Source organism: Podarcis cretensis, assembly GCF_951804945.1.
Source record: "Podarcis cretensis genome assembly, chromosome: 16".
Classification (NCBI taxonomy): Eukaryota; Metazoa; Chordata; class Lepidosauria; order Squamata; family Lacertidae; genus Podarcis; species Podarcis cretensis.
The window spans coordinates 20,926,258-20,950,856 of NC_137186.1; the positions used below are offsets into that span (position 1 = coordinate 20,926,258).

The window sequence follows — 24,599 nt, forward strand, 5'->3', positions numbered from 1 at the left end:
TATAAGTTTAAGTTAAGTCTGCTGCAACTGGATTTCTTATGGACAGTGCCAACACTGAATGTATTGGATTTGTGACCATTATGCTCATTTGACTTCAGTAGCAGTAAAGCTCTGTTGGATGAAATATTAATTGCCTCAGGTCTATTTTGGGGGGATCCTGCAACGTGTTTAAGTTTTTCTCTGCTAACTATACATTGAAATCTACTCTGGATCAATACTGAGTGGACTTTAAATGACATGGTCATCATCGTTCATTCATTTAGTGATGAATTAAATAATGGCTGCTAGCCATCCTGCCTCCACGGTCGAAGGAGGTATGGACTAGGGTCTGGGAGACCAGGGTTCAAATCTCCACTCAGCCATGAAGAGCTCCCTGGGCAACTTTGAGCTAGCCACTCTCAGCCTATCAACCTACCTCACAGGGTTGTTGTGAGGATGAAATGTGGAGGAGGAGAGTCGTATACCACCACCAGCAGCAGCAGCTCCTCGGGGGGAAAGATGAGGTAGAAATGTAGCAGTGGCACATTTCCCCCCCAAAATTAGGATTTCTGTACCCCACTCGTCTTTGTTCCTGTCCCCTGAACTCTGTTCCCTTTGAATCCTTTCAGGTCTTTGACGCCCGGGACTGCACCACGGCCCATGGGATGTTCAACTACATTTGCAACCACATAAAGTATGCCACTAACAAAGGGAACCTCAGGTGTGTGGTGTTTGTAAGCCTCTCAGTAGGAAAACCTTCCCTTCATCTCTGCCGAGGGTTGCGGCATTCCCTCAGGGATAGGAGGCTGGGGGGGGGGGACCTCAGAGCCAGTGGTGGGCTGGGTTGGAGGCAAAAGGGAATGGGTGCACCCCTTCTCTTTATCTCTCTCTCTCAGATAAATAAATCCAAAACCATCCAAGTAAGCAAGGGATGGAAAAGCTTTATTGTCTGTTGAGGGCCACATTCCCTCTGCGATAATCTGATGGGGACCGAGAGCCAGCAGTGTGAAGATTTGGCCCTTGCTGTCTGTCTGGATAAATATCAGTGTGGAATGTTCAGGGGTCCGGGCAGGCAGGCCCCTTTTCAGTGTACTCCATTGTCCTCTCCCCTTCTCCACAGGACATTGATTGTTTGCAGAGGGGCTTTTGCCCCACCTCCTCCATCAAGTGTCCCGCCCCTTCCTTTCTGACCCCGCTCAACCCCTCACTGTTCTGTTCTCCTCACGCTTTCCGCCTTTCCTTCCAGGCTCCCCAAGACCACCGTGTGAAATTAGGCAAAAGGTTGCAAACAGCCACCCAGGCTCCGAGTTGCACCAGGCATCCAAAGCACTGTGATGCCACTTTAGGAAGACATAGCTTCCCGCAGGCACCACTGAGAACTGTAGTTTGTTAAGCAGGCTGGGAGTTGTTAGGAGACCCCTCTTCCCTTCCCTCAGAGAGTAGTATAACAAGGAATATCTCCTCACAGGAAACACTGGGAACTGTAACTCTGTGGAGGAAATAGGGGGTCTCTTAACAACTCTCAGTACAGTGGTACCTTGGTTCTCAAATGCCTTGGTACTGAAACAACTTGGAACCCAAACACCGCAAATCCGGAAGTAAGTGTTCCGGTTTGAGAACTTTTTTCGGAAGCCGAACGTGCTCTGTTTTGAGTGCCACACTTCCTATTTGAGTGTTACGCTGAGGTCTGTCTGTTTTTGCTATTTATTTTGTGTTTTTGCTTTAGCGGCTCTTTTTGTTTTGTTTTTGTGACTGTATGGAACCCAGTTCAGCTACTGATTGATTGATTGTGCGACTGCAGTACATTGTTTATTGCTTTCATTTTATGGATCAATGGTCTCGTTAGATAGTAAAATTCATGTTAGATTGCTGTCTTAGGGGTAGTTTTTAAAAGTCTGGAACGGAGTAATCCATTTTGAGTTACTTTCTATGGGAAAACACACCTTGGTTTTGGAACGTTTTGGTTTTGGAACGGACTTCCAGAATGGATTAAGTTTGAGAACCAAGGTACCACTGTCCCCTTAAAAAAAAAAAAACTACCTTTCCCAGAACTCTCTGTGGGAAGCCATGACTGTTTGAAGTGGTATCACAGTGCTTCCCAGCCTTCTACCCTACCAGTTCCAACGGGCACCAGACGCCACTGCTCCTTCATCAGTCTGAGCCTGACAACCCAGCTGTTGACTTTTGACCTGTCTCCCCAACACCTTGGACTCTACTCTTGGGGACCGCTAACCCCCAGCCCCCTTTTCCCCTTTGACTTTTGTAGGTCGGCCATCACCATATTCCCCCAGAGGACGGATGGGAGACATGACTTCCGAGTTTGGAACTCCCAACTCATCCGCTACGCTGGCTACAAACAGCTGGATGGCACCTTCCTGGGAGACCCGGCCAACGTGGAGCTGACTGAGGTTGGTGGACAAGGAAGAGGGATCTACACTCCTCCAGTTTCCTAGCCATTGTAGAACTGTGATCGTCTTATTTATAGCCATTATCATAGCCAGATTTTATTGGTCAACCAAATATGGGTTATAGCCGAAAACAAACAAAGAAACAAGCAAACATTATCATAACGGGTCTGGTATGAATGTGGCCTTAGTTGGATACAACCCAGTATTGTTCCTAAATTACATTTCAATCCTGCCCTTCCTCTTGAAGGAGCCTAAGACAGCAAACATCAGCATATTAGAACAATGCAATTTAAAATAAGTTAAGAGCTTATTTATCAACTATTAAACACCACCTGAAACATGTTGAGAGTTCTTAGGAGGCCCCTATTCCACTCACAAAGCTACGGTTCCCAGAGCTGCTTAACAAGCAATCCCTCTTCCCAGGGAACTCTGGGAATCGTAGCTCTTTGAGGGGAAGAGGGTCCTCCTAAGAACTCTCAGCATCTCCCAGAATTCTTTGAGGGAAGCCATGACTGTTCACAGGGAACTCTGGGAATTGTAGCTCTATGAGGGGAGGAAGGGGCCTCCTAAAAACTCTCAGCATCCTTAGAAAACTTCAGCTCCCAGAATCCTTTGAGGGAAGCCATCATTGTTCACAGGCAGCTCTAGGAATTGCAACTCTCTGCCTCATGCAAGAGCTGTGCCTGGCTGCTGGTGTCCTGCAGCATGGATCACAACCAATCGGTCCTCTTTTCTTTGGACGCAGATCTGCATACAGCAAGGGTGGAAGCCACCCAAGGGCCGCTTTGATGTTCTGCCGCTCCTGCTCCAGGCCAATGGCAACGACCCTGAGCTCTTTGAGATCCCACCTGAGCTGGTTCTGGAAGTGCCCATCAGGCACCCCAAGTAAGTTGAAACGCCTGTCTTTGTTGTTTCACCCCCAAGGATGTTTGGGGAGCCTTTTCGGAGTTGGCTATGGCTGTGGGCGCCACCTCAGATAGGGGATCTGGTTGCATCCTTGTTGATCTTGCTGTGTGCACATGGAAAGGGACACGGGTGGCGCTGTGGTCTAAACCACTGAGCTTCTTGGGCTTGCCGTTCAGAAGGTTGACGGTTCGAATCCCCACGATGGGGTGAGCTCCTGTTGTTCTGTCCCAGCTCCTGCCAACCTAGCAGTTCGAAAGCACGCCAAAAAGTGCAAGTAGATAAATAGGTACCACTGTGGCGGGAAGGTAAACAGCCTTTCTGTGTGCTCTGGTTTCTGTCATGGTGTTCCTGTTGCACCAGAAGCGGTTTAGTCATGCTGGCCACATGACCTGGAAAGCTGTCTGTGGACAAACACTGGTTCCCTCAGGCTGTAAGTTTGTGTTCCCGATTCAAAGTGTCTCGTCTTGCCCTGCCCTTCCCTTCCCTGTTTGCAGGTTTGCCTGGTTCAAAGACCTGGGACTGCAGTGGTATGGGCTGCCCGCAGTTTCCAACATGCTACTTGAAATCGGTGGTTTGGAGTTCTCAGCCTGCCCCTTCAGCGGCTGGTACATGGGCACCGAGATCGGAGTCCGCGATTACTGCGACAACTCCCGCTACAACATCCTGGAGGTAGGAGAGAGCCTCTCATGAGGGTTTGGAGCATTTGACAGTTTTGAAATTGTGACAATATCTCTGTAAGGCAGGCCAGAAGGGGAAACTAAGGTGGAATAAGAATGGCCTACTTGCAATGAAATCCCAGTCAGGATTTGCTGGTAAAGAGCTCTCTGTGCTACAGTTTAGACCTCAGTTTGTAAAGATCTATTGCTTTTAAAGATCTCTTCTTCATAGACCATTCCCTGCTCTTCTCCACAATCTCTTCAAGTCCTTTTGAAATGACCAGGAGGTGTTTTTTGAACTGCGACCCGATTCGCAACATAACACTGAACCATGGTCAAAGTTAACCATGCTTAATGTTAACCAAAGTTAACAAACCACTGTTAAAGCTGAGGCTTATGGCAGACTTAAACTTTGGTTTATTACATTGCGAACTAGTTAACAGCACCAACAAGACCAGCCAAACCTTGGGAGCGGTTTGAATTTTATTTCCGATCTTCACTAGTGGCTCTGTAGCTTTTGGAAGGTGGCAGCTCCTTAACCGGAGGAGTTCCAAGACTGCACGTGATAGTAAACTATGGTCAATGTTAACTAAAGCTAATAAACCAACTGCAGTCTTTGAATCATGAGTGACCTTTGATAAACCGTAGTTAAGCTACTGGCCTGAATTCACAAATAACACTAAGCCATGCTTTAATAAACCATCACTTAATAAAACCATGGTTTAGCATCATCTGTGAAACAGCCAATGGAGAGGGTATGTGTGTGTTCTGCTCACTTGAGCCTCTAACCCCTCCCACCAGTGGCCAGTGGCCCCCAGAAAGTTGGGCAGAAGGGAATGTGGCCCTTGAGCCAAGAAAGTTTCCCCACCCCATGCAGGAATCCACAACTTCGGATATTTTGGGGGATGAAACACTTTTTGCTGTTATTCCACTGCAGGAAGTTGCCAAAAAGATGAACCTGGACATGCGGAAGACCTCATCGCTCTGGAAGGACCAAGCGCTGGTGGAGATAAACATTGCTGTTTTGTATAGCTTCCAGGTACTGTGAAACATAACTCCCCAAATGATGGCCAATTAGCCAACCCTGCGGTCTTCCCTTGAGCCCTTTCTCCATGTGCCCCACCCCCTGATAGCCTTGTCCTCTGTGACGTAAGAACCTGTTTTGCTTAAGAACCCGTTGACCTGGTGCTCCCACTCCTACAGAGCGACAAGGTGACCATTGTGGACCACCACTCGGCCACGGAGTCCTTCATCAAGCACATGGAAAATGAATACCGCTGTCGGGGAGGTTGCCCAGCTGACTGGGTGTGGATTGTCCCGCCCATGTCTGGGAGCATCACCCCCGTCTTCCACCAAGAGATGCTCAACTACAGGCTGACGCCCTCCTTTGAGTACCAGGTACAGAATCCACTTCCTGTCTTGCACCCACCATGCCCTGCCATGTGGTTCAGTATCTCTCGCCCACTAGGAGGTGTTGTCATTAACTTGTTGGATGCAGAGGATGTGGTGGGAGGCACCAGCTGGGGACGCCTCAAGGGAATCCCCAAGGGAAGACAGCTCAGAGCCAGGGGATTGGTGGTGGGATGGCGATGAGTGGCCAGTGTCAGGCTTCAGGGAATCAACTTCCTCCCCCCATGGCAGTAGATAAGCAGAACAAAGGAAAAGGAGTCTTCTTACCAGTTAGAAAATTTAATAATCACAGCGAAAGAACAAAGAACACACCTCCTAGAAATGGTGGTGTTCCCAATTAAGTTCCCTCCCCTCTCCATCCCTAGTCGCCCACGTCACTCCTACATCTTGTAATCTGATCTTGTACCCTCTGTGCTATTTGTTCTGACACTTTCTGAGCTCTCTGTGTCTTTGGGATGGGGGGGTGAATGCTGTCCAGAGACTGTGAATCTGTTAACGCTCTCTCTTCTAGTGTTTCTTCTGCTAGCTGTTCCCCATCCAGTATTTCCCAGCTTTTGTCTTCTGAACTATGCCCCTCAGCAAGCCACTGTTCCAAATCTATACTGTCCTCCTGCTCCTGGGAAGATTCAGGATCAGGAAGAGGGGGTGGCTCCCACCATTCCTCCTCAGTGCAGCCCTCCTCAGCACAGTCCCTGACAGCCAGGGGGAGGAGGAGGTGTCAGAAGCTGGAGGCGCAACAGGGATTGGTGAGCAGGAAGAGTCTGTGCCAGAGAGCAGTTCAGACTCTGAGAATGAAGCAAAGGTTGGGAAGGAGGGGGATCAAGAGGTGGCTGAAGAATCCAGGGAGTCTGCTGCTGCTGCTGCTGCTACCAGATCCTCTTCTCTCCTGGTCTCTGAGAATGCAAACCTTTGATCTGATCCAGCAGGACTCTCCTAATAAATGCTTGCCATGATCTGAGCAATGCTACCACATTCCAGTTGTCACGCTCGTCAGTACAAAGCTTCTTTTTTCATGTCAGGGGGAATTTGAGCTGCAAGGAGAGCAGGCGGAGGTGGAAGGGGGGAGAACCAGGACTTGTTTGACCCTGCCTGTCCCAGGTTCGATCCCTGGCATCTCCAGTTAGGCCTGGCAAGGGGAAAAAATCTCCTCCCTGAAACCCTAAACAGCCACTGCCAGTCAGTGTAGGCAGTACTGAACTAGAAGGAATAATGGTCTGACTCCATATAAAGCAGCTTCCACTGCCCCTTGCTTCAAAACCTTGAGGACTGGAAACTTAGCATTATTTTAAAGGGACAGGTCATAGCTTAGTGTCAGAGCACCTGCTTTGCATACAGATGGTCCCAGGGTTCAAATCCCAGCACCTCCAAGTATGTCTGGGGACAAATATCTTCTAGCTGAAACCCCGGAGAGCTGCTGCCAGCCAGTGTAGACAATGTTGAGCCCAATGGACTGGTTGGTCTGGCTCAGTATATTAACAGGGAGAGTAGCAGTGAGATCCTGATCCAAATTGTGTCCTTACAACACCATTGCTCACCTTGTGACAGTGAAGTCTCTGGTGCTGACCACACAAATATACTCAAACCAGCTCGGGCTGTGGGTGTGACAGATCCGCCCCCCTTCAGTTTGAGTGTTTAATTTCTTCCCTTTCATCCAGGGTTCTTTTCTTTTCTTCCCAGCCCGATCCATGGAACACCCATATCTGGAAAGGCATCAACGGCACTCCCACCAAGAAGAGAGCCATTGGGTTTAAAAAGTTAGCCAAGTAAGTGAACTACCTTGCTGGGTCTGCCAGAACTAGTAAGGGAAGAGGGAAACACTCTGTTTGTGGGGTGCTGCAGTATGGCTACATCCACACCATACGCTTAAAGCACTATTATACCACTTTAAACCATTGTGGCTGTTCCCAAAGAATCCTGGGAGCTGTAGGATAGTTATCCCAGGATAGCTCTGTTTGGTAGAGCATACGACTCTTAATCTCAGGGTCCTGGGTTCGAGTCCTATGTCGGGCAAAAGATTCTTGCATTTTATGGGGTTGGACTTGATGACCCTTATGGTCCCTTCCAACGATTCTATGATTTCAGAAAGGTTCAGCCCACCATCTTATTATTATTTTATTTATTGAATCTATAAAGGTAAAGATAAAGGGACCCCTGACCATTAGGTCCAGTCGTGACTGACTCTGGGGTTGCGGCGCTCATCTCGCTTTACTGGCCGAGGGAGCCAGCGTACAGCTTCCGGGTCATGTGGCCAACATGACTAAGCCGCTTCTGGCGAACCAGAGCAGCGCACAGAAACACCATTTACCTTCCCGCCAGAGCGGTACCTATTTATCTACTTGCACTTTGACATGCTTTTGAGCAGGGACTGAACAATGGGAGCTCACCCCGTCGCGGGGATTCGAACCGCCGACCTTCTGATCGGCAAGTCCTAGGCTCTGCGGCTTAACCCACAGCGCCACCCGCGTCCCTATATACCACCCTATATCCCGGGCGGGGGGGGGGGGGCGTTCTCAGGGCAGTTCACAGAATAAAATCAAGATATAAAACCTCAAATTACATAATAAAAATAAAAACGACGACCCAATAACCCCTGCCACCCAAAAAACACATTTTAAAAGGGCGTAGGATGTAAATCAAACACTACCACTACGCTCTGTTCGGGGGGGGGGGGAGTTTCTTCCAATCCTATAGAGCAGATTTTGGGGAGGCACGTGGACGTGTGTGGGGTGGAGAGGTGGCAATCCCCACAGGGCTAGCAGGAGTCCTTGTGTCCTTTCCCCCTAGCACACCAGGTTAGTTGAATCTGGCCCCCAAAAGTCGAGCTCTGTCTGGGAAAGAAAAATGGGAAACCAAAGGTGGAACGGAGTATCCTGGAGAAGGGCAGGGGTGACTGGCTAGAACCCTGAGCAGGTGCACTTCTGTTACAAGGAGAGAATACGCTGCAGCATTCGGTTGCAGCTCCCACATGCACATTCCTAATTGTGATCCCTTTTTCCTCTCTGTCTGTTCAAGCAAATGTGCAAAATTCACTTCCATCTCTTAGAAATGTGCCTTCCCTTTGTTGTAGGAAACACACACACAATAAGGACTGTGGCTGGAAAAATCCCTGAACAGGGAGCACAATGCAAGATGTTTGCAAATGATTATATATATATATATATATATATATATATATATATATAGATGCAAGGTCACTACAAAATTAATTCACCTGGGATGGCAAAATCTCTTGAGCCAGCCTTGTGTGGTAATCAGACCATTTGTATTCAATCCACCCCAAAAGTCTGACAAAAATGCAAGTCCGGCCTGAAAAATAAAACAAAATAAAACCTTTCTCGTTTATTGAAGATTATCAGAGCCATTCGTTGACCCAGTTAAGTTGCATTTACCGATGTCTCTCTGGGGCTTGTGAGGCATTTCTCAATCATTTTGAGAGCTTTACGGGGCGCCATGGCGATTATCGTTTCGGTGGAAATACCTTTCTACCGTTCTGTATTCTTTTGATTTTAAGCTGTGCGCAGGGTAAGCTGAGTCTGCTTCCCTTTAGAAGGCTGCCAGCATTTTCTTTTATTCTCAGTGACCTTTTGTGATTCTTCCCTGCCTTCAATTTATGCAAATCGTTTTTGTAAGCACACCCCCCCCCCAAAGAAAGAGGGTGAGAACTGGTGTTGATGTAAGCGGCACACACACAGACATGCTCCCATTTTCAAGGGAGAGAAGGAAAAAAGTATTAGCGCACTTGAGGAAAATTCTGAGGTTTGCAGTAGGGGCAAAACGACGTTTCTGAAAGCAATCCTTGGATTGCTTGGAAAGAGGATTGGACAATGGCTATGTTCTGCCTCCACCATCGGAGGAAATATGCTTCAGAATAGGTCAAGGTCAAGGACCCCTGGACAGTCAAGTCCACTCAAAGGTGAGTATGGGGTTGCTGCGCTCATCTCGCTTTCAGGCCGAGGGAGCTGGCATTTGTCCACAGACAGCTTTCCAGGTCATGTGGCCAGCATGACTAAACTGCTTCTGGCACAAAGGGACACCGTGACGGAAACCAGAGCTCACGGAAATACTGTTTACCTTCCCGCCGCAGTGGTACCTATTTATCTACTTGCACTGGTGTGCTTTCAAACTGCTAGGTTGGCAGGAGCTGGGACAGAGCAACAGGAGCTCACTCTGTTGTGGGGATTCAAACCGGCGACCTTCTGAATACCATCTACCGGAAACCTAGGAAGGGAAGAGAGCTGTTGCACTCAGGACCTGTTTGTGGGCTTCCCACAGGTATCTGGTATCTGGTTGGCCACTGTGAGAACAGGATGCTGGACTCGATGGGTCATTAGCCAGGGCTCCTAAAACAGACACCCCAATAAACTAGCCTAGTAAGATTCAGGCAAAGCATACACCTCCTCACAAGTAACTGATCAGAGGCACTTCCTGTTAAGAGAGCATCTTTTCAATGACTTGTGCCGTCCCTACTTAAAAATGTCATTTTTCACCTGTGCAAAGTTTGTGTTTTCATAGAATCATAGTTGGAAAAGTTCCTGATGATCATCTAATCCGACCCCATGCAATGCTGGAATACGCAGCTGTCCCATACGAGGTTCAAACCCACAACCTTGGCATTGTCAGCACCAGACTCTAACCAACAGAGCTATCCAATTGGTTGGGGACCTTCTGTCTGTATCAGGAACCTGTGGGCCTCCAGAGGGCATTGGACTACAGTTCCCATCATCCCTTGGCATAGGCCATATGGGCTGGGGCTGGTGGGAATTTGAGTCCAGTGACAATGATGAAGACTTGGCCAGATGTTGGAGATATGCTTCAGAGATCCAGACCGTGGGGAGCTCCGAGAAATTAATAAATACAATTTGGACTATAATTTGATCTTTTTTATTTGTTTTTTTATTTTTAATTGAAGTATTATGATTGGATATATTCATTGGATGTTTTTTACTGGAAAATCAATAAAAATGATTTTAGAAAAAGACTTGGCCAGATGCTGTAACCACCCCAGCTCACTCAGAGAGCCAGTGTGGTGTAGTGGTTAGAGTGTCCAAGTAGGAGCTGGGAGACCAGGGTTCAAATCCCCACTTGGCCATGGACCTTGGACTAGTCACTGCCGCTCAGCCCTAACCTACCTCACAGGGTTGTTGTGAGGATTTGGTGAGGAGGGGGAGAACCATGAATGCCCCTTGGAGCTCATTGGGGTGGGAATATGGGAGATAAGTGCAATCAGTCGATCCAATCATACCTGTATGTTTTACCCATGTCTCATTCAAATATTACATTCTTAAGTGTGCACTTCTTAAATAAATCATAGGTGTAGACCGAAGGAGCATCTGAAGTCAATTCACCTTTACTTGGAAGGTTTTGTTCAGTGCTTGTAGTTTTCTTGTTATCATCAAGCACATGGGTACACACCTACCTTTTAATGTATTGAATGCAAACTCCACCCTGCATATGCAAAAAAATAGATAAAAATGTTGAGAGTAACCAGGAGGAAAGATCAGATCAGCTTCCCAGGTCAATAAATCTTCTTTTCCCCCGCCCTCCTAGGGCTGTGAAGTTTTCTGCCAAACTGATGGGGCAGGCAATGGCAAAGAGAGTCAAGGCCACTATCCTGTATGCCACGGAAACAGGAAAATCCCAGGTCTATGCAAAAACCCTGTGTGAGATCTTCAAGCATGCCTTTGATGCCAAGGTAGGATCCTGGCTGTCATTCCAGAGTTTAGCTCAACTTCTCCAACTCTCCAGCAAGGAGCTGAACTGCTTTTCTTTGAGGGCAAAGACATGTAACTTTTGACAAACCGTTGGGCTGGTCTGAAAGGGCCCAGCCTGTGTTTAAGAAAGCTTTTTCTCTTTAAGATCAAGCTTTGGCAGGTGGTTGGGGGGCGGCATGCAGAATGGTTCTGCAGATTTGTGGAAGGTACTAACTGGCTAGTCACCCTCACCCTCACGTGTTTTGTTTTGTCCGTAAGGCAAAGAAACAAATGGATAAGCATGCATTTAAAAGCTAGCCTGTCGTGAAGCCAGGAAAAGTCGAAATACAAGCATGCACTGCATTTATATGTTTATTTATGTGTTTGTTTGATAAAATTAATGCTGGGTGGTAAAGAACAAAACCAAAAAAATTCTGCACTAGGTTCAAGGGTGGGCCACATACAGCGTGTTACAGTAATCAAGCCTTTGGGACTCCTAGACATTGTTCGATTCCAGTTCCCACCATCCCTTACTGTTGGCCATGCTGGCTGGGCCTGGCGGGAGTTGGCAACATCTGGAAGGCCACCACAAGTCACTCCATCCTGGACGGCCGTCGGGATCCTTCTCACAAGCCTCTCTGTGCCCTTTTTCTTCAGGTGATGTCGATGGATGAGTACGACACTGTCCACTTGGAACATGAAACTCTCGTGCTGGTGGTCACAAGCACCTTTGGCAACGGAGACCCACCAGAGAACGGGGAGGTAGGAGGGAGATTTTCCTTGTTCATTTCATTGGGTTAGGTTGACTAAGTCTGTAGATCTTTCCCCACAGCAGAAAGGCCCAAATTTGTGACTGATGATAAGAATGAAATGCAGGTCCCCTCCAGATCTTGTTGGCTTCAGGAAGATAGTGGTCTCATGTGCTTTCAGATCACATCCTAAAATGTTGGCTTTGTTCTTGGAAACTTGTTGTGGTACTTCTGGAAGACTTGACATGGTGGAGCCACAGTCTTGCAAAACAGTCTTGCCTGTGGCTGGGTGGCTCCGCTAGCCTGTAGGGAAAGTAACTGTTCCAGTATTGGTCAGCTTTTGCACTTAGACGCCATGAAATCCTTCTCCCTGCACCCCCTTAAAACAAGAGAGGTCCAACCCAGCCCACTTTTTTTAGCTTTAACTATATTAATGTTTTCTGCTGGAATGGAAATGTTGGTGGAAGGTTTGAAGGCAATGCTGAGAGATGACCCCTAGCTTGGTCAGTCCTAAGCACCACCCACAATGTGAAAGACATTCTCCTCCAGAGAATCCTACTTGACCATTTCCCCCTGTTGCATTGAGGGCTTTTGTGGAGTTGACGTGCAAGTTGTGGTGCAGTTCAGTCGGGGGGGGGGGCGTCTGCCCTTGTTGAGCAACATAAGAAGCTTCCTAATCCTGATCCCCCAGTCCAGATTTGTGTTTGTTTTTTTTATCAGTTGGAGCCTCAGCTTCAGGATCTGTCCTTCCAGTGAGCACTCAGGGCTGATTTCCTTAAGAATGGATAGGTTTGATCTTCTTGCGAGTCCCATGGACTGCAAGAAGATCAAACCTATCCATTCTGAAGGAAATCAGCCCTGAGTGCTCACTGGAAGGACAGATCGTGAAGCTGGGGCTCCAATACTTTGGCCACCTCATGAGAAGAGAAGACTCCCTGGAAAAGACCCTGATGTTGGGAAAGATGGAGGGCACAAGGAGAAGGGGATGACAGAGGACAAGATGGTTGGACAGTGTTCTTGAAGCTACCAGCATGAGTTTGACCAAACTGCGGGAGGCAGTGGAAGACAGGAGTGCCTGGCGTGCTCTGGTCCATGGGGTCAGAAGAGTCTGACATGACTAAATGACTAAACGACAACAACAAAATTTTTAACTTAATTCTGTTCAGTGTGCCTGTTCTCCCACATGTTTACATTTCCCCTCATTTCCCAGAAATTTGGCTGTGCTCTGATGGAAATGAGGAATCCCAACTCCAACCTCGAAGAGAGAAGGTGGGTGTGCTAACCCTGATCCAGGAATTATGAATTGCGTGGGTTGTTTTTTATGGGAATCCCAAGATCCATCAACCAGAGCCAGGTGCAAAAGAAAGACAGGAACTGAAGGCCAGGGTACTTCTGAGCCTAGGGATTCGCTTTCAGTGCCAGAATTGATTTGAGCTCACAGTCCTTTTGTACACACACAAGTCCCAGTGGACTGGTAGGGTGGGAGGCAGGGAGCCCAACAGCAGGTGGCGCCAGACCCAATAGCCGATGGAGCCAGAGCCTCCTCCCTGTTGAGTTCTACAAGGGCAACAATAAGACTAAAAGGGAAGGTGGCAGGCAGGTGGGCTCCAGCTAGCTGGCTGGTGACAGGCTGAGGTTGACAAGGCAGGGTGCCCTAATGGACCAGCCTGTCCTGTCAAGTTTTCTCCTTGACTTTCTTTGATTGCAGCAGCCTTATTCAGGTGTGTGCGGGGAGGTCATTTGGTTGCTGCTGCTGCTGAAGAACTAGGAGTCTAAACTCCTTGCTGCAAATCGCCAAGAAGCTTGGAATACAAAATTCCTAGGACGCTCATCCACCAATGATTTCTCAACCAGCAATTAGGAAGCAGTTACCCTGAGCAGCCACTAGGTGTCAGGCCTCCACAGAGTGAGCCTCTTCCTTTGACCAGCATAGTGGGCTAGTTCTTTGCATCTTGAGAACCAAAATAGATCTGTCCTGATGCAAATGATCAGATCTCCTGACTACTTTTTTAGTAGGTCTACTGGCACTATCAATGGAGCCTACCTTACAGGGATGTTGTAAGGATTTGAACCTGGAACCTGCTGCATGCAAAGCAGACACTCTGCCACTGAGCTATGGCTCTTCCCTAATATAAAACAAGCATAGGGAGTTGTCTTATACCAAGTCCAGGCCGTTAATGCATCTAGCTCAGTATTGCCTACAAGCAGAAGTTCTTCAGGGTTTTAGGCAGGGGGTATTCCCAGCCCTGGGGATTGACCTACATGCAAAACAGAATCTCTGGCACTAAATTACCATCCTGTTTTGCAGGAGCTACAAAGTGCGCTTCAACAGCGTCTCCTCGTATTCAGATGCTCGGAAATCTTCGGCTGATGGGCCTGAAGCCAGGGACAACTTTGAGAGCACTGGTCCGCTGGCCAATGTCAGGTGAGCAGGGCGGGTGAACAGCAGGGAGTTCAGAGCTCACATTGCAAAGCTGCAATCTAGCAGTGTCCAGGAGACGTAGTATAATCTTGCCCCAAGAGACAAATCTCACTCTCTGTCTATGGCCTTCTGTCGGGCTGACAGTGACCCCTGCTGGCTCTGCTTGGCTGTGCAGCCACCACCTCGATGTCTGCTTCCTTGCGTACAGATAGGGATGGGGAAATTTCGATTAAGTTCTCAGCGGGAGGCAAACCAACCCAATCTGCACTTTCCAAAAGAATGTGCAAACTGAAAACTCAGCCGTCCTCAGAAATTTGCAGTTCTCTGGATTTCGCGATGTGGCTATCGAGTCTAGCTCCGTGTGCAAAAATGCATACAGTACGGCAAAGCATGCAGAAAACTGCATATGTTAGTGGGAAATAGCATACAAAGTGCATTCTGTTATTATGAGACAATCACTTTGAAATAAATGGGTAAATAGACCATTAGGTCCAATAGTGGCCGACTCTGGGGTTGCGGCGCTCATCTCGCTTTACTAGCCGAGGGAACCAGCGTACAGCTTCCGGGTCATGTGGCCAGCATGACTAAGCTGCTTCTGGTGAACCAGTGCAGCGCACGGAAACGCCGTTTACCTTCCCACCAGAGCAGTACCTAGTTATCTACTTGCACTTTGACGTGCTTTCAAACTGCTAGGTAGGCAGGAGCAGGGACTGAGCAATGGGAGCTCACCCCGTCACGGGGATTCGAACTCCAGACCTTCTGATCAGCAAGTCCTAGGCTCTGTGGTTTAATTCACAGTGCCACCCATGTCCGGTATAAGTATGGGTACATTAGGAGAAATCAACACTGAAATGCCGATTTGTTTTCATGGGGTCTTTAAAAAAATAAAATAAAATTGAAAAAATGAGGAAAGTTGACTGATTCACCTCTCCTGCTGTCCTACAGATTCTCCGTCTTTGGACTGGGGTCACGGGCCTATCCCCACTTCTGCGCCTTTGCTCGTGCAGTGGACACGCTCCTGGAGGAGCTGGGTGGAGAACGCATCCTGAGGATGGGCGAGGGGGATGAGCTGTGTGGGCAAGAGGAGTCCTTCAGGACGTGGGCCAAAAAGGTCTTCAAGGTAGCCACCTTCTCTTCAGCCTCCTGCCAGGAGATGGGATTAGAAGATGAGGAAATGTTGGGGAGAGGGTATCTCAGAGCCACAAGGCCAGGCCAATTGTAATCAACTGCTCACAGGCAATGGGTTCCTTAAAGGGAAGATGTTGGGCCATCACCTCCAAGCCATCAGAAATTTGTGGGAGGGTTTTGAACTCATAGCCTGGAGATTTCGATCTGCGCAAGTAAAAAGTGGTTTAGAGAGCTGCACCACCCTACTGCAACAAATCCACCTCAAAAAAAGGAGAAGAGAAACTAATTTGCAGTTAGGAAAGTGACGGGGAAAATTGGAACAAGGGCTCAGTAAAAGACCAGGCGTGACCTGTGGATGATCAATAAATGGGTTAACTGAAGGGTGTCAGAAGCCCCTACTCCATCAGGAACTGGAATTATTTGACAGCCACAGGCACAAGAGGTAGGAAGGAGAAGAAGCTGGTGGGCTCTGACAGGCAGGCGTTTGGGAATGGATGGCAGAGACCCTCTCAGAGGAAGCAGCTCTGTCTGCTCTCTCTCCTGCCCCAGAGGCAGATTTAGGGGAGTGCGACCTGGACACAGAACTGCAGGAGGCACCGCAACTATTATTTAGAATAGAGCGTGAGAGGCAGGGGGCGCTGAATTTTGAGACTCCATGGTCTGGCCCTGCCAACCCCCTCCGGGAATCACAACTAGGGCAGGAGAGTCCTGTGAGTGAGCTTTCCCTGCCTTGCCAACTGTCAGGGCATCTTCACAGCTCTGCTTAGCCCTTTCCCCAAAACAGAGTCCTGAGACGAGGGGAGGAATCCTAGCTGGACACCTTTCTTCACCCACCCAGCCTGCCTTGCTTTGCCTTGAGAACCTGGTTTGTCCTGCAGGCAGCGTGTGATGTGTTCTGCGTGGGCGACGACGTCAACATCGAGAAAGCTAACAACTCCCTCATCAGCAACGACCGGAGCTGGAAGAGGAGCAAGTTCCGCCTGACCTATGTTGCCGAAGCACCCGAACTGACACAAGGTACTGTGGCTTGCCGCTAACTTCCTGGTGGGACGTTTTCAGAGGCAGGACTTGGCCTGGCTTGGCTACCCAGTAGCGGTTGCATGAGCAGAGAGGCGGTTGCTCACCTGGCTTCCCAAATCTGAGCATCACTGCAGGTTAGCGGGAAGGAGAGGAGGCAGGGAGTTTGGTGTGGTGCAAGCATGGTGTCGCATTAGCTCCGCTGCTGCCCCCACACCACCCTGAGCTCTTTGCTGCCTCACCTGTTGTTGGCATTTTACCATTGTACTGTGGAGAGTGTACTAACTTATGGTCTGTGTGTGTGGTTTGGGAGCTGCATGGCCAGGGAAAAAACAATGCTGTCCAGGGTTGTAAAGACAGCAGAGAGAATAATCGGGTGCACTCTTCCCACCTTAGATCAAATCTATGCTGTCAGGTGCCATAAGAAAGTTGCAGAGATAGCACAGGATAGTACGCACCCCAGAAATGATCTCTTTCAGCTTCTGCCTTCTGGAAGAAGGTATAGGGTTATAAAGACCAGGACAAGCCGCCTGAAAAACAGTTTCTACGCAAATACAATTCTGGTTCTAAATGCAGCATAAGGAGTCTCTATAGTATATTGTATTTTAAAATGGGGTTTCAGAGTTTTTAGGGGTTTTTGAATGTTTTATGTAGATTTTCAATTTCATTGTTCTGTATGGGACAATGACAATAAAGATATCGTATACCTCTTCCCCTCTCTCCAACTGGCAGTGATGCTCAGCACTGGGAAGTGCGCTGAGCACCACTGCACTGCCGACACTTCCCTGCCGACTGCTACAGTGGTGCTGTAATAATGTTTTGTGGTGTTTTTGTACTTTATATAATGTTGGATGTATTTACAACAGGGTGGGCCCAGGCATAGGCAAACTCAGGCCTCCAGATGTTTTGAGACTACAATTCCCATCATCCCTGACCTGTTAGCTAGGGGTGATGGGAGTTGTAGTCCTAAAACATCTGGAGGGCCGAGTTTGCCTATGCCTGCTCTAGCCTCAGGGACTCACTATGGCCTGACAGCTTTCACATTCTAGGCCGTATGCACCTTCTTTGATACTGTACTGTGCCACCTGCCCACCCGCCAGAATATGTCCTTGAACCACAGTTGTGACACTTGCAACTAGTCCCCGCAAACAGGACTAACCGACTTTCTTTCATTCGCAGGCTTGTACAGCATCCACAAAAAGCGAGTCTTCGCAGCCCGGCTCCTGGCACGTCAGAATCTACAAAGCCCCAAATCCAGGTAGGAGCTGCAGGCTCATCCCTGCCAAAAATGGCAAGTTTGAGAAGAACACAGCTTGATTAGGCCCAGGATCTATCATGTTTGCACTCAATTATGAACTAGTCTGCACAGAGCACCAAACCATAGTTCATTAAACCATCGCTTAATGTTATGTGTGAATCCTGACCAGTGGCTTAACCACAGTTTGTTCTCTGACAGCAAACCATGATCTGAAACCATGGTTTGCTGTCTGCTTCCAAACCTTGATTTGCTTTAATGATGGCTTGGTGTTAGCATGTGAACCCAATATTCTTCCATTTTGTTTGGGCCCCCAGACACTCACCAAACAATAAAGGCATAAAATAGAGTCACAAAAAATAGGGTGGGTCCTGAAAATACACATATTCTCATCCACCAGCCCCCAGGCTTTTGAGGGTGGTGGAACCACCGGGAGGGCCCCCTCTCCGTCTTGATGCTTGAGAGGGTCTTTGGAGAAGGAGGAGGCATTTCTGATATTTAAGGCCTGGGTCCTTAAGGGCTTTAGACACCAACGTGAGCCCAGAAACGAACTGAGAGCCACTACCTAAATGTGCTATGTGCAAGGTCTACCTAATATCTGTAGAAGTGGGGGATTTTATCTGCAAAGAGCGGCACACCCAAAGCCTTCCTTACTCGCTTTAGCCGCTCCACAATCTTCCTCCGGCTTCACACCAACGGACACCAGGAGCTGCATTATGAACCCGGAGACCACCTGGGCGTCTTCCCAGGTAACCACGAAGACCTGGTCAACGCCTTGATCGAACGGCTGGAAGATGCGCCCCCTACCAACCAGCTGGTGAAGGTGGAGCTCTTGGAAGAGAGGAACACGGCTTTAGGTAAGGAGCAAAGGCGCTGTTGTTGTTTTTTCAGTTCTCCTGGTTGGTCAGAGTTGACTTCCTTATGTAGGAGCCATTCCTTGTTGCTTCAACATCTGTATTTTGCTTTCTTGGGTGCCTGCAGTAGAAGACTTAGGGTTGCATCCAACATTAATCAATTTTGGAGCAGGCCCTACAGAAATTAATGGAGAAGACTAATGGAGGTTCATTAATCTCATTGGGTCTACTCAACGTTTCACCTAGTTGAAGGCAACCCTTTTTCTCCCTTCATTTTTCTTCCTAAAGTTGTTTTTTTTTTAAAAAAAATAAAAAATTCAAGACTTCATAATGAAGTTAAAACAACAATCCAGTAAGAAATGGGAAATGAAATAAAAGAGTTGGGGGAAACGGTACCAAAAAAAGCCAAGGTAATAAATTACATTCTCAAGAGACTACACAATGTGTTAGATGTTACAACAAAAACTGACCTGATACGGAGAAAACAAAACAAATGTTATGAATACCAAATAAAGCTATATTTCATCGGAGGTTGCCATCCCCACAATTGGCCTGTCAAACGTGTAACAAATGGCCACCAAATGGAGGCAAAATCCATAGGTTTCGCTGAGCCCTGAGATGCTCTTAATTTATGAGTCCATTTCCCAGAAATGAGAATAAACATTACTTTATCGAGCCAAGTATTTACAGCAAAGCTCAGGACTCCTTTCCGCCTTGTGAAATGGGGAAGGGAGCAGCTACTGATAGAAAAATGGTACGTGGTTTGCATATTCAGCCCCTCAGAAATTGATAAAAGGCACCGTTTTAGCTGCAGCCCAAGATACTCTTAATTTAGGAGTGAAGTGAGAATAAACATTACTTTATTGAGCCAAATATGTCGAGAGAAACCTGAGGAGTCCTCCCAGTACTGTGACATGGCAAAATGAGGAGGCAGAGTACCTGCCTTGCGTGCAATCCCCAGCTGCATCTCTGGGGGAGGCCTGGGAGGAAATCCTGCCTGAAATTCTGGGGAGATGCTGCCAGTCAGTGTAGGCAATACTGAGCTAGATGAACCAAGAGTGTGGCTCAGTACAAGGAAGCTTCCTGTGTTCCTGTGATGGCTTGTGAACGCTCTCCGCAAGAAATGCCTCTGCTCACTCAGAGATACATATATACAGTCTTTATTTTACATATGTACAAGTAGCACGTTACAATCATGCATCCGAATCCTCCGGCTCAGATTCTTGGAGTGCGTTATGCCCGCCCCATCTCCAACAGAAAAGACGTGGAATTTTCATGTGATGTCTCTGTCCCCTCCTCTTTAACACTCTCCTTTCCTGGGCAGACGGAACAGGCATTGCTTCACTGTCTGTGCCAGAACTTCCTGTGCGGTGTTGAGGCTCTGTTCTAACATCTGTGAGCTGTCCCTCCTCCTGGCTTTCCCTTCTTTCCTCCACCGCCACTTCCTGCGCCCCTTCCTCTGCCTCTCTCTCCTCCTCCCCTTCATTCTCCGTCAATACCATGACAGTTCCTAACAGAAAAGTGGTAAGTGGTTTTCATCTTAAATCCATATTTGACCCATCCGAAATGGATAAAAGGCCACTTGCCCCGATAGACCAGCCTCAATGCAGGCCAACTGGCTTCTGTCTTGACAGGTGTCATCAGCAACTGGACAGACGAGAACCGCGTCCCTCCCTGTACCATCTTCCAGGCCTTCAAATATTACCTGGACATCACCACCCCTCCCACGCCAATCCTGTTGCAGCAATTTGCTTTGCTGGCGACCAATGAGAAAGATAAGAAGCGCCTTCAGGTTCTCAGCAAGGTAAGTCCGCAGTCTGGAAAGGGCTGCGAGAACCTTGCCCTGTATATTATGTACTTGTACAGCAGTACCTTGGGTTACAAATGCTTCAGGTTACAAACTCCTCTAACCCGGAAGTAGTTGCTTTGAGTTACGAACTTTGCCCCAGGATGAAAACGGAAACCGCTCACCGGCGGCACGGCAGCAGCGGGACACCCCATTAGCGAAAGTGCACCTCAGGTTAAGAATGGTTTTGGGTTAAGAACAGACTTCCAGAACGAAATAAGTTCGTAACCCCACGTACCACTGTATCATGTTTGCAGGCAAAGCTGCAAATGAACTGTTGTATGTTCTCGTGGGGGAGGAGATTGCCTATTTCCTCTCAAGGTAAGGGAGGAAGTGACAAAGCTAAGCCTGGCAGGACATCTTACTCTATGGTATTAACCCCTTCCAGCACTAATTAGACTTAAGCGTGTTGGTTACACGAGGCTGATTATCCCACTGTTCTGTGATACAGCTCTTCGCCCCTCACATGCAGACTGATTCGGGTTCTGCAATAAGGGATGTCAAGCAATCCGTCCAGTCATGCATCACAACTAGGTCTTAATTGTTGGACTTGGCTGAGATGGCAAACTTAGCGTGTTTAATTAGAGAAAAACCACTATTGGCATTTCTTAAGGATTGGAAACTTCTTACGGACTTCTTTTGTGTGAACAAGAAAATTAATTCGGAATATCTGGATTTAAAGATTGAAAAAATATTGGCTTATAGAAAACAGAATAATTGAATGTTAATGAGTAAATACTATATGTAGCTGACAAAGAACCAGAAGTCTTTCTATCTTTTTCCATTTTCTTTTCTTTTCTTTCTTTCTTTCTTTCTTTCTTTCTTTCTTTCTTTCTTTCGTATATCTTTTGATAAGTGTCAATAAAAAGTAGGTGTATTTTTTTAAAAAAAACAACAACAACTAGGTCTAACTCAGAGCAGAGTTGCTGAAATGAATGAACCAAAGTTAGACACGTCCATGAAAGGCAAGACAATTCACCCTCCTGTTTCTTCATGCAGTGTGTGGTTAACCTGTGGAACTCACTGCCACAGGAAGCAGTGATGGCTGCCAGTTTGAACATCTTTAACAGAGGGCTACACAAATTCGTGGAGGCGGATATCATAGCCTACCAGACATGATGGCTATATTCTACCCCCCGCCCCCCAGTCAGATACCCATGGGCTGACTCCATCTAAGGCAGCCTCTGTCATTGAATTCTACTCAAGATTGATCCAGAGCAGATTCCAACATATAGTTAGCAGAGTAAAAACTTAAACATGTTGCAGGATTCCCCAAAAAATAGACCAGAGGCAATTAATATTTCATCCAGCAGAGCTTTACTGCTACTGAAGGCAAATGAGCATAACGGTCACAAATCCAATACATTCAGGATTGGCACAGTCCAGGGCCAGATTTAGGTTTGATGAGGCCCTAAGCTACTGAAGGTAATGGGGCCCTTTATATGTCCAGCTGTCCTTTGTCAACAACAAATTGTTGCTGTTTTTGTGTGTTGAATATGTGCTATATGGTAATTTATGGACCTAATAGGTATCTAAAGCCTCTTGCACATTACAAGTATTTTATCAACGTAACTGTTGAACTGAAATACAATTCAGAAGTATATTAATAGTGAAATTGGGGGGGGGGGGCTAAGCTATAGCTTATTTAGCTTATACGTAAATCCGGCACTGCCACAGTCCTTAAGAAATCCAGTTGCAGCAGACTTCATTTAAACTTACAATAACTTATAAGTCTAAAACCTTAACTCTAAGCATACTATGTACAGAACACCACACCAGAAGGAAAGAGAGACAGAAAGAGAAAGTGAAACCCAGGTTGCTTCTGGCCTCTTATTATAGTCAGCATGACCTTGACAGAAAGACATAACACAGGCATCCCCAACCTTCGGCTCTCCAGATGTTTTGGACTACAGTTCCCATCATCCCTGACCACTGGTCCTGTTAGCTAGGGATCATGGGAGTTGTAGGCCAAAACCTTTGGAGGTTGGGGATGCCTGAGATAACAGAACCAGTTGAAGCCAGCTGTACTCAGCTTCTCTGAAGGAACAACCCAAACATCATGAACTTTCTGCTTGTTCCTTTCACACAGAGTAGCTTCCAGAACCCTCTTGAATGGAGTAGAATAAGAAAGAGCTCTACACATCAGATCAAAACTCTCTGTAGTACGAAATGCAAACTGACAGCTTCCTGTGTCCCCTATGTGCAGGGCCTGCAGGAATACGAGGAGTGGAAATGGTCCAAGAACCCCACCATGGTTGAAGTTCTGGAAGAGTTCCCCTCCGTGCAGATGCCGTCCACCTTCTTGCTGACGCAGCTCCCACTGCTCCAGCCTCGCTACTATTCCATTAGCTCCTCCCCTGACATGTATCCCGACGAGGTCCACCTCACGGTAGCCGTGGTCTCCTATCGCACCAGAGGTAAATTGGGACCACAGCTCAGTGGTAGAGCATCACTTTTGTGTGTGGAAGTTGCCAGGTCCTCTAGTTTTAAGGCCTGGTCTGAAATACTGGGTGGCCACCACTAGTCAGCATAGACAATATTGAACTGGAAAGATAGATCAGTCTAAGGCAGCTTCCTGTGTTTGACCTTGAGTTGGAATTTTTTTTTTAATTACAAAATTCGCATTTAACCCAGCTTTATGAGGAACGGTTGAAAGAGCTGGGTATGTGTAGCTTGGAAAAGAGGAGACTGAGAGGAGATATGGTTGTTGTTGTTTAGTCGTGTCCGACTCTTCGTGACCCCATGGACCAGAGCACGCCAGGCACTCCTGTCTTCCACTGCCTCCCACAAGTTGGTAGCTTTGAGAACACTGTCCAAGCATCTCGTCCTCTGTCGTCCCCTTCTCCTTGTGCCCTCCATCTTTCCCAACCTCAGGGTCTTTTCCAGGGAGTCTTCTCTTCTCATGAGTTGGCCAAAGTACTGGAGCCTTAGCTTCACAATCTGTCCTTCCAGTGAGCACTCAGGGCTGATTTCCTTCAGAAAAGACAGGTTTGATCTTCTTGCAGTCTCAAGAGTCTCCTCCAGCACCATGGAGATATGGTAAAGGTAAAGGTAAAGGTACCCCTGCCCGTACGGGCCAGTCTTGACAGACTCTGGGGTTGTGTGCCCATCTCACTTAAGAGGCCAGGGGCCAGCGCTGTCCGGAGACACTTCCGGGTCACGTGGCCAGCGTGACATCGCTGCTCTGGCGAGCCAGAGCCGCACACGGAAACGCCGTTTACCTTCCCGCTGGTAAGCGGTCCCTATTTATCTACTTGCACCCGGAGGTGCTTTCGAACTGCTAGGTTGGCAGGCGCTGGGACCGAGCAGCGGGAGCGCACCCCGCCGCAGGGATTCGAACCGCCGACCTTTCGATCGGCAAGTCCTAGGCGCTGAGGCTTTAACCCACAGCGCCACCTGCGTCCCAAGTAGATATGGTAGCCATCTTCAAATATCTCAAGGGCTGCCACATGCAAGAGGGAACAAGCTTGTTTTATCCTGCTCCGGAGGATAGGACCTGAACCAATGGCTTCAAGTTGCAAGAAATGGATTCTGACTAAGCATCAGGAAGAACTTTCTGACAGTAGGAGCTGTTCGACAATAGAACGGTCTCCCTCAGGAGGTGGTGGACTATCTTTCCCTGGAGGTTTTTAAGCAGAGGCTGGATGGCTGTCTGTCATGGCTGCTTTAGCTGAGATTCCTGCATCGCAGGGGGTTGGACTAGATGATCCCTGATTCTCATTTCCTACTCTAGAATTCTATTATTTCCATAGCGTTAAGTTAAAGTCGCTTATATACTTCGTCCACTGTTGAGAAAGGTTTGCTGGCAAAATTGACAATGAAACTAAGAGGAAGAGACGACAATAAATTTAAGGAAGATTGGAAGGACTTTATTGCATATATACAGAAGCAATGTACACAGGTTAATACATTAGCAGGGTTCTAGGACTACTTGTAACTTTATTATGAATGGACAATAAGTAATTTGAATGGTTTTTAAATTTACAATGGACGTGTGGTATGCTGTTAAATAATGGAACCAAGGAAGGGACTATTTCTTCTGTTTGGTTTTTAATTTGTATTGCTGTTGTTTTATTTTTGTTATTTTTGGAAAATTAAAAAAATATAATTTTAAAAAAGAAAGAGAAATGTTTGTGCCAGCAGAAATGTTGTCGCACACACACAAAAAGCATAATCTGTTGTGCTATAAGTTTCCATTAGCACAGAAATTCCTCTGTCGTGCAACATTAAAATTCACGCATAGCAAAGAGCATGTTGGATACAAGCCTTGTGCAGTGGC

General features: G+C 47.5%; 1 protein-coding gene across 5 annotated transcripts in view; it reads left to right on the top strand.

Annotated features, from left to right (window-relative positions):
- NOS1 (nitric oxide synthase 1) overlaps window positions 1–24,599 on the top strand; it is a gene marked incomplete at its 3' end in the record, with an annotated part of 182,087 nt that overhangs the window by 142,122 nt on the left and 15,366 nt on the right. For all 5 annotated transcript variants that reach the window (XM_079956371.1, XM_079956372.1, XM_079956370.1 and 2 more), the window contains 17 exons: window positions 609–700; window positions 2,246–2,387; window positions 3,133–3,272; window positions 3,788–3,962; window positions 4,887–4,988; window positions 5,153–5,347; window positions 7,037–7,122; window positions 10,907–11,051; window positions 11,707–11,811; window positions 13,009–13,067; window positions 14,107–14,223; window positions 15,166–15,340; window positions 16,227–16,365; window positions 17,545–17,623; window positions 18,284–18,477; window positions 20,109–20,278; window positions 22,527–22,737. In XM_079956371.1, the coding sequence (XP_079812497.1) occupies window positions 609–700; window positions 2,246–2,387; window positions 3,133–3,272; window positions 3,788–3,962; window positions 4,887–4,988; window positions 5,153–5,347; window positions 7,037–7,122; window positions 10,907–11,051; window positions 11,707–11,811; window positions 13,009–13,067; window positions 14,107–14,223; window positions 15,166–15,340; window positions 16,227–16,365; window positions 17,545–17,623; window positions 18,284–18,477; window positions 20,109–20,278; window positions 22,527–22,737 (2,326 nt within the window). The remainder of the gene's footprint in view (window positions 1–608; window positions 701–2,245; window positions 2,388–3,132; window positions 3,273–3,787; window positions 3,963–4,886; window positions 4,989–5,152; window positions 5,348–7,036; window positions 7,123–10,906; window positions 11,052–11,706; window positions 11,812–13,008; window positions 13,068–14,106; window positions 14,224–15,165; window positions 15,341–16,226; window positions 16,366–17,544; window positions 17,624–18,283; window positions 18,478–20,108; window positions 20,279–22,526; window positions 22,738–24,599) is intronic.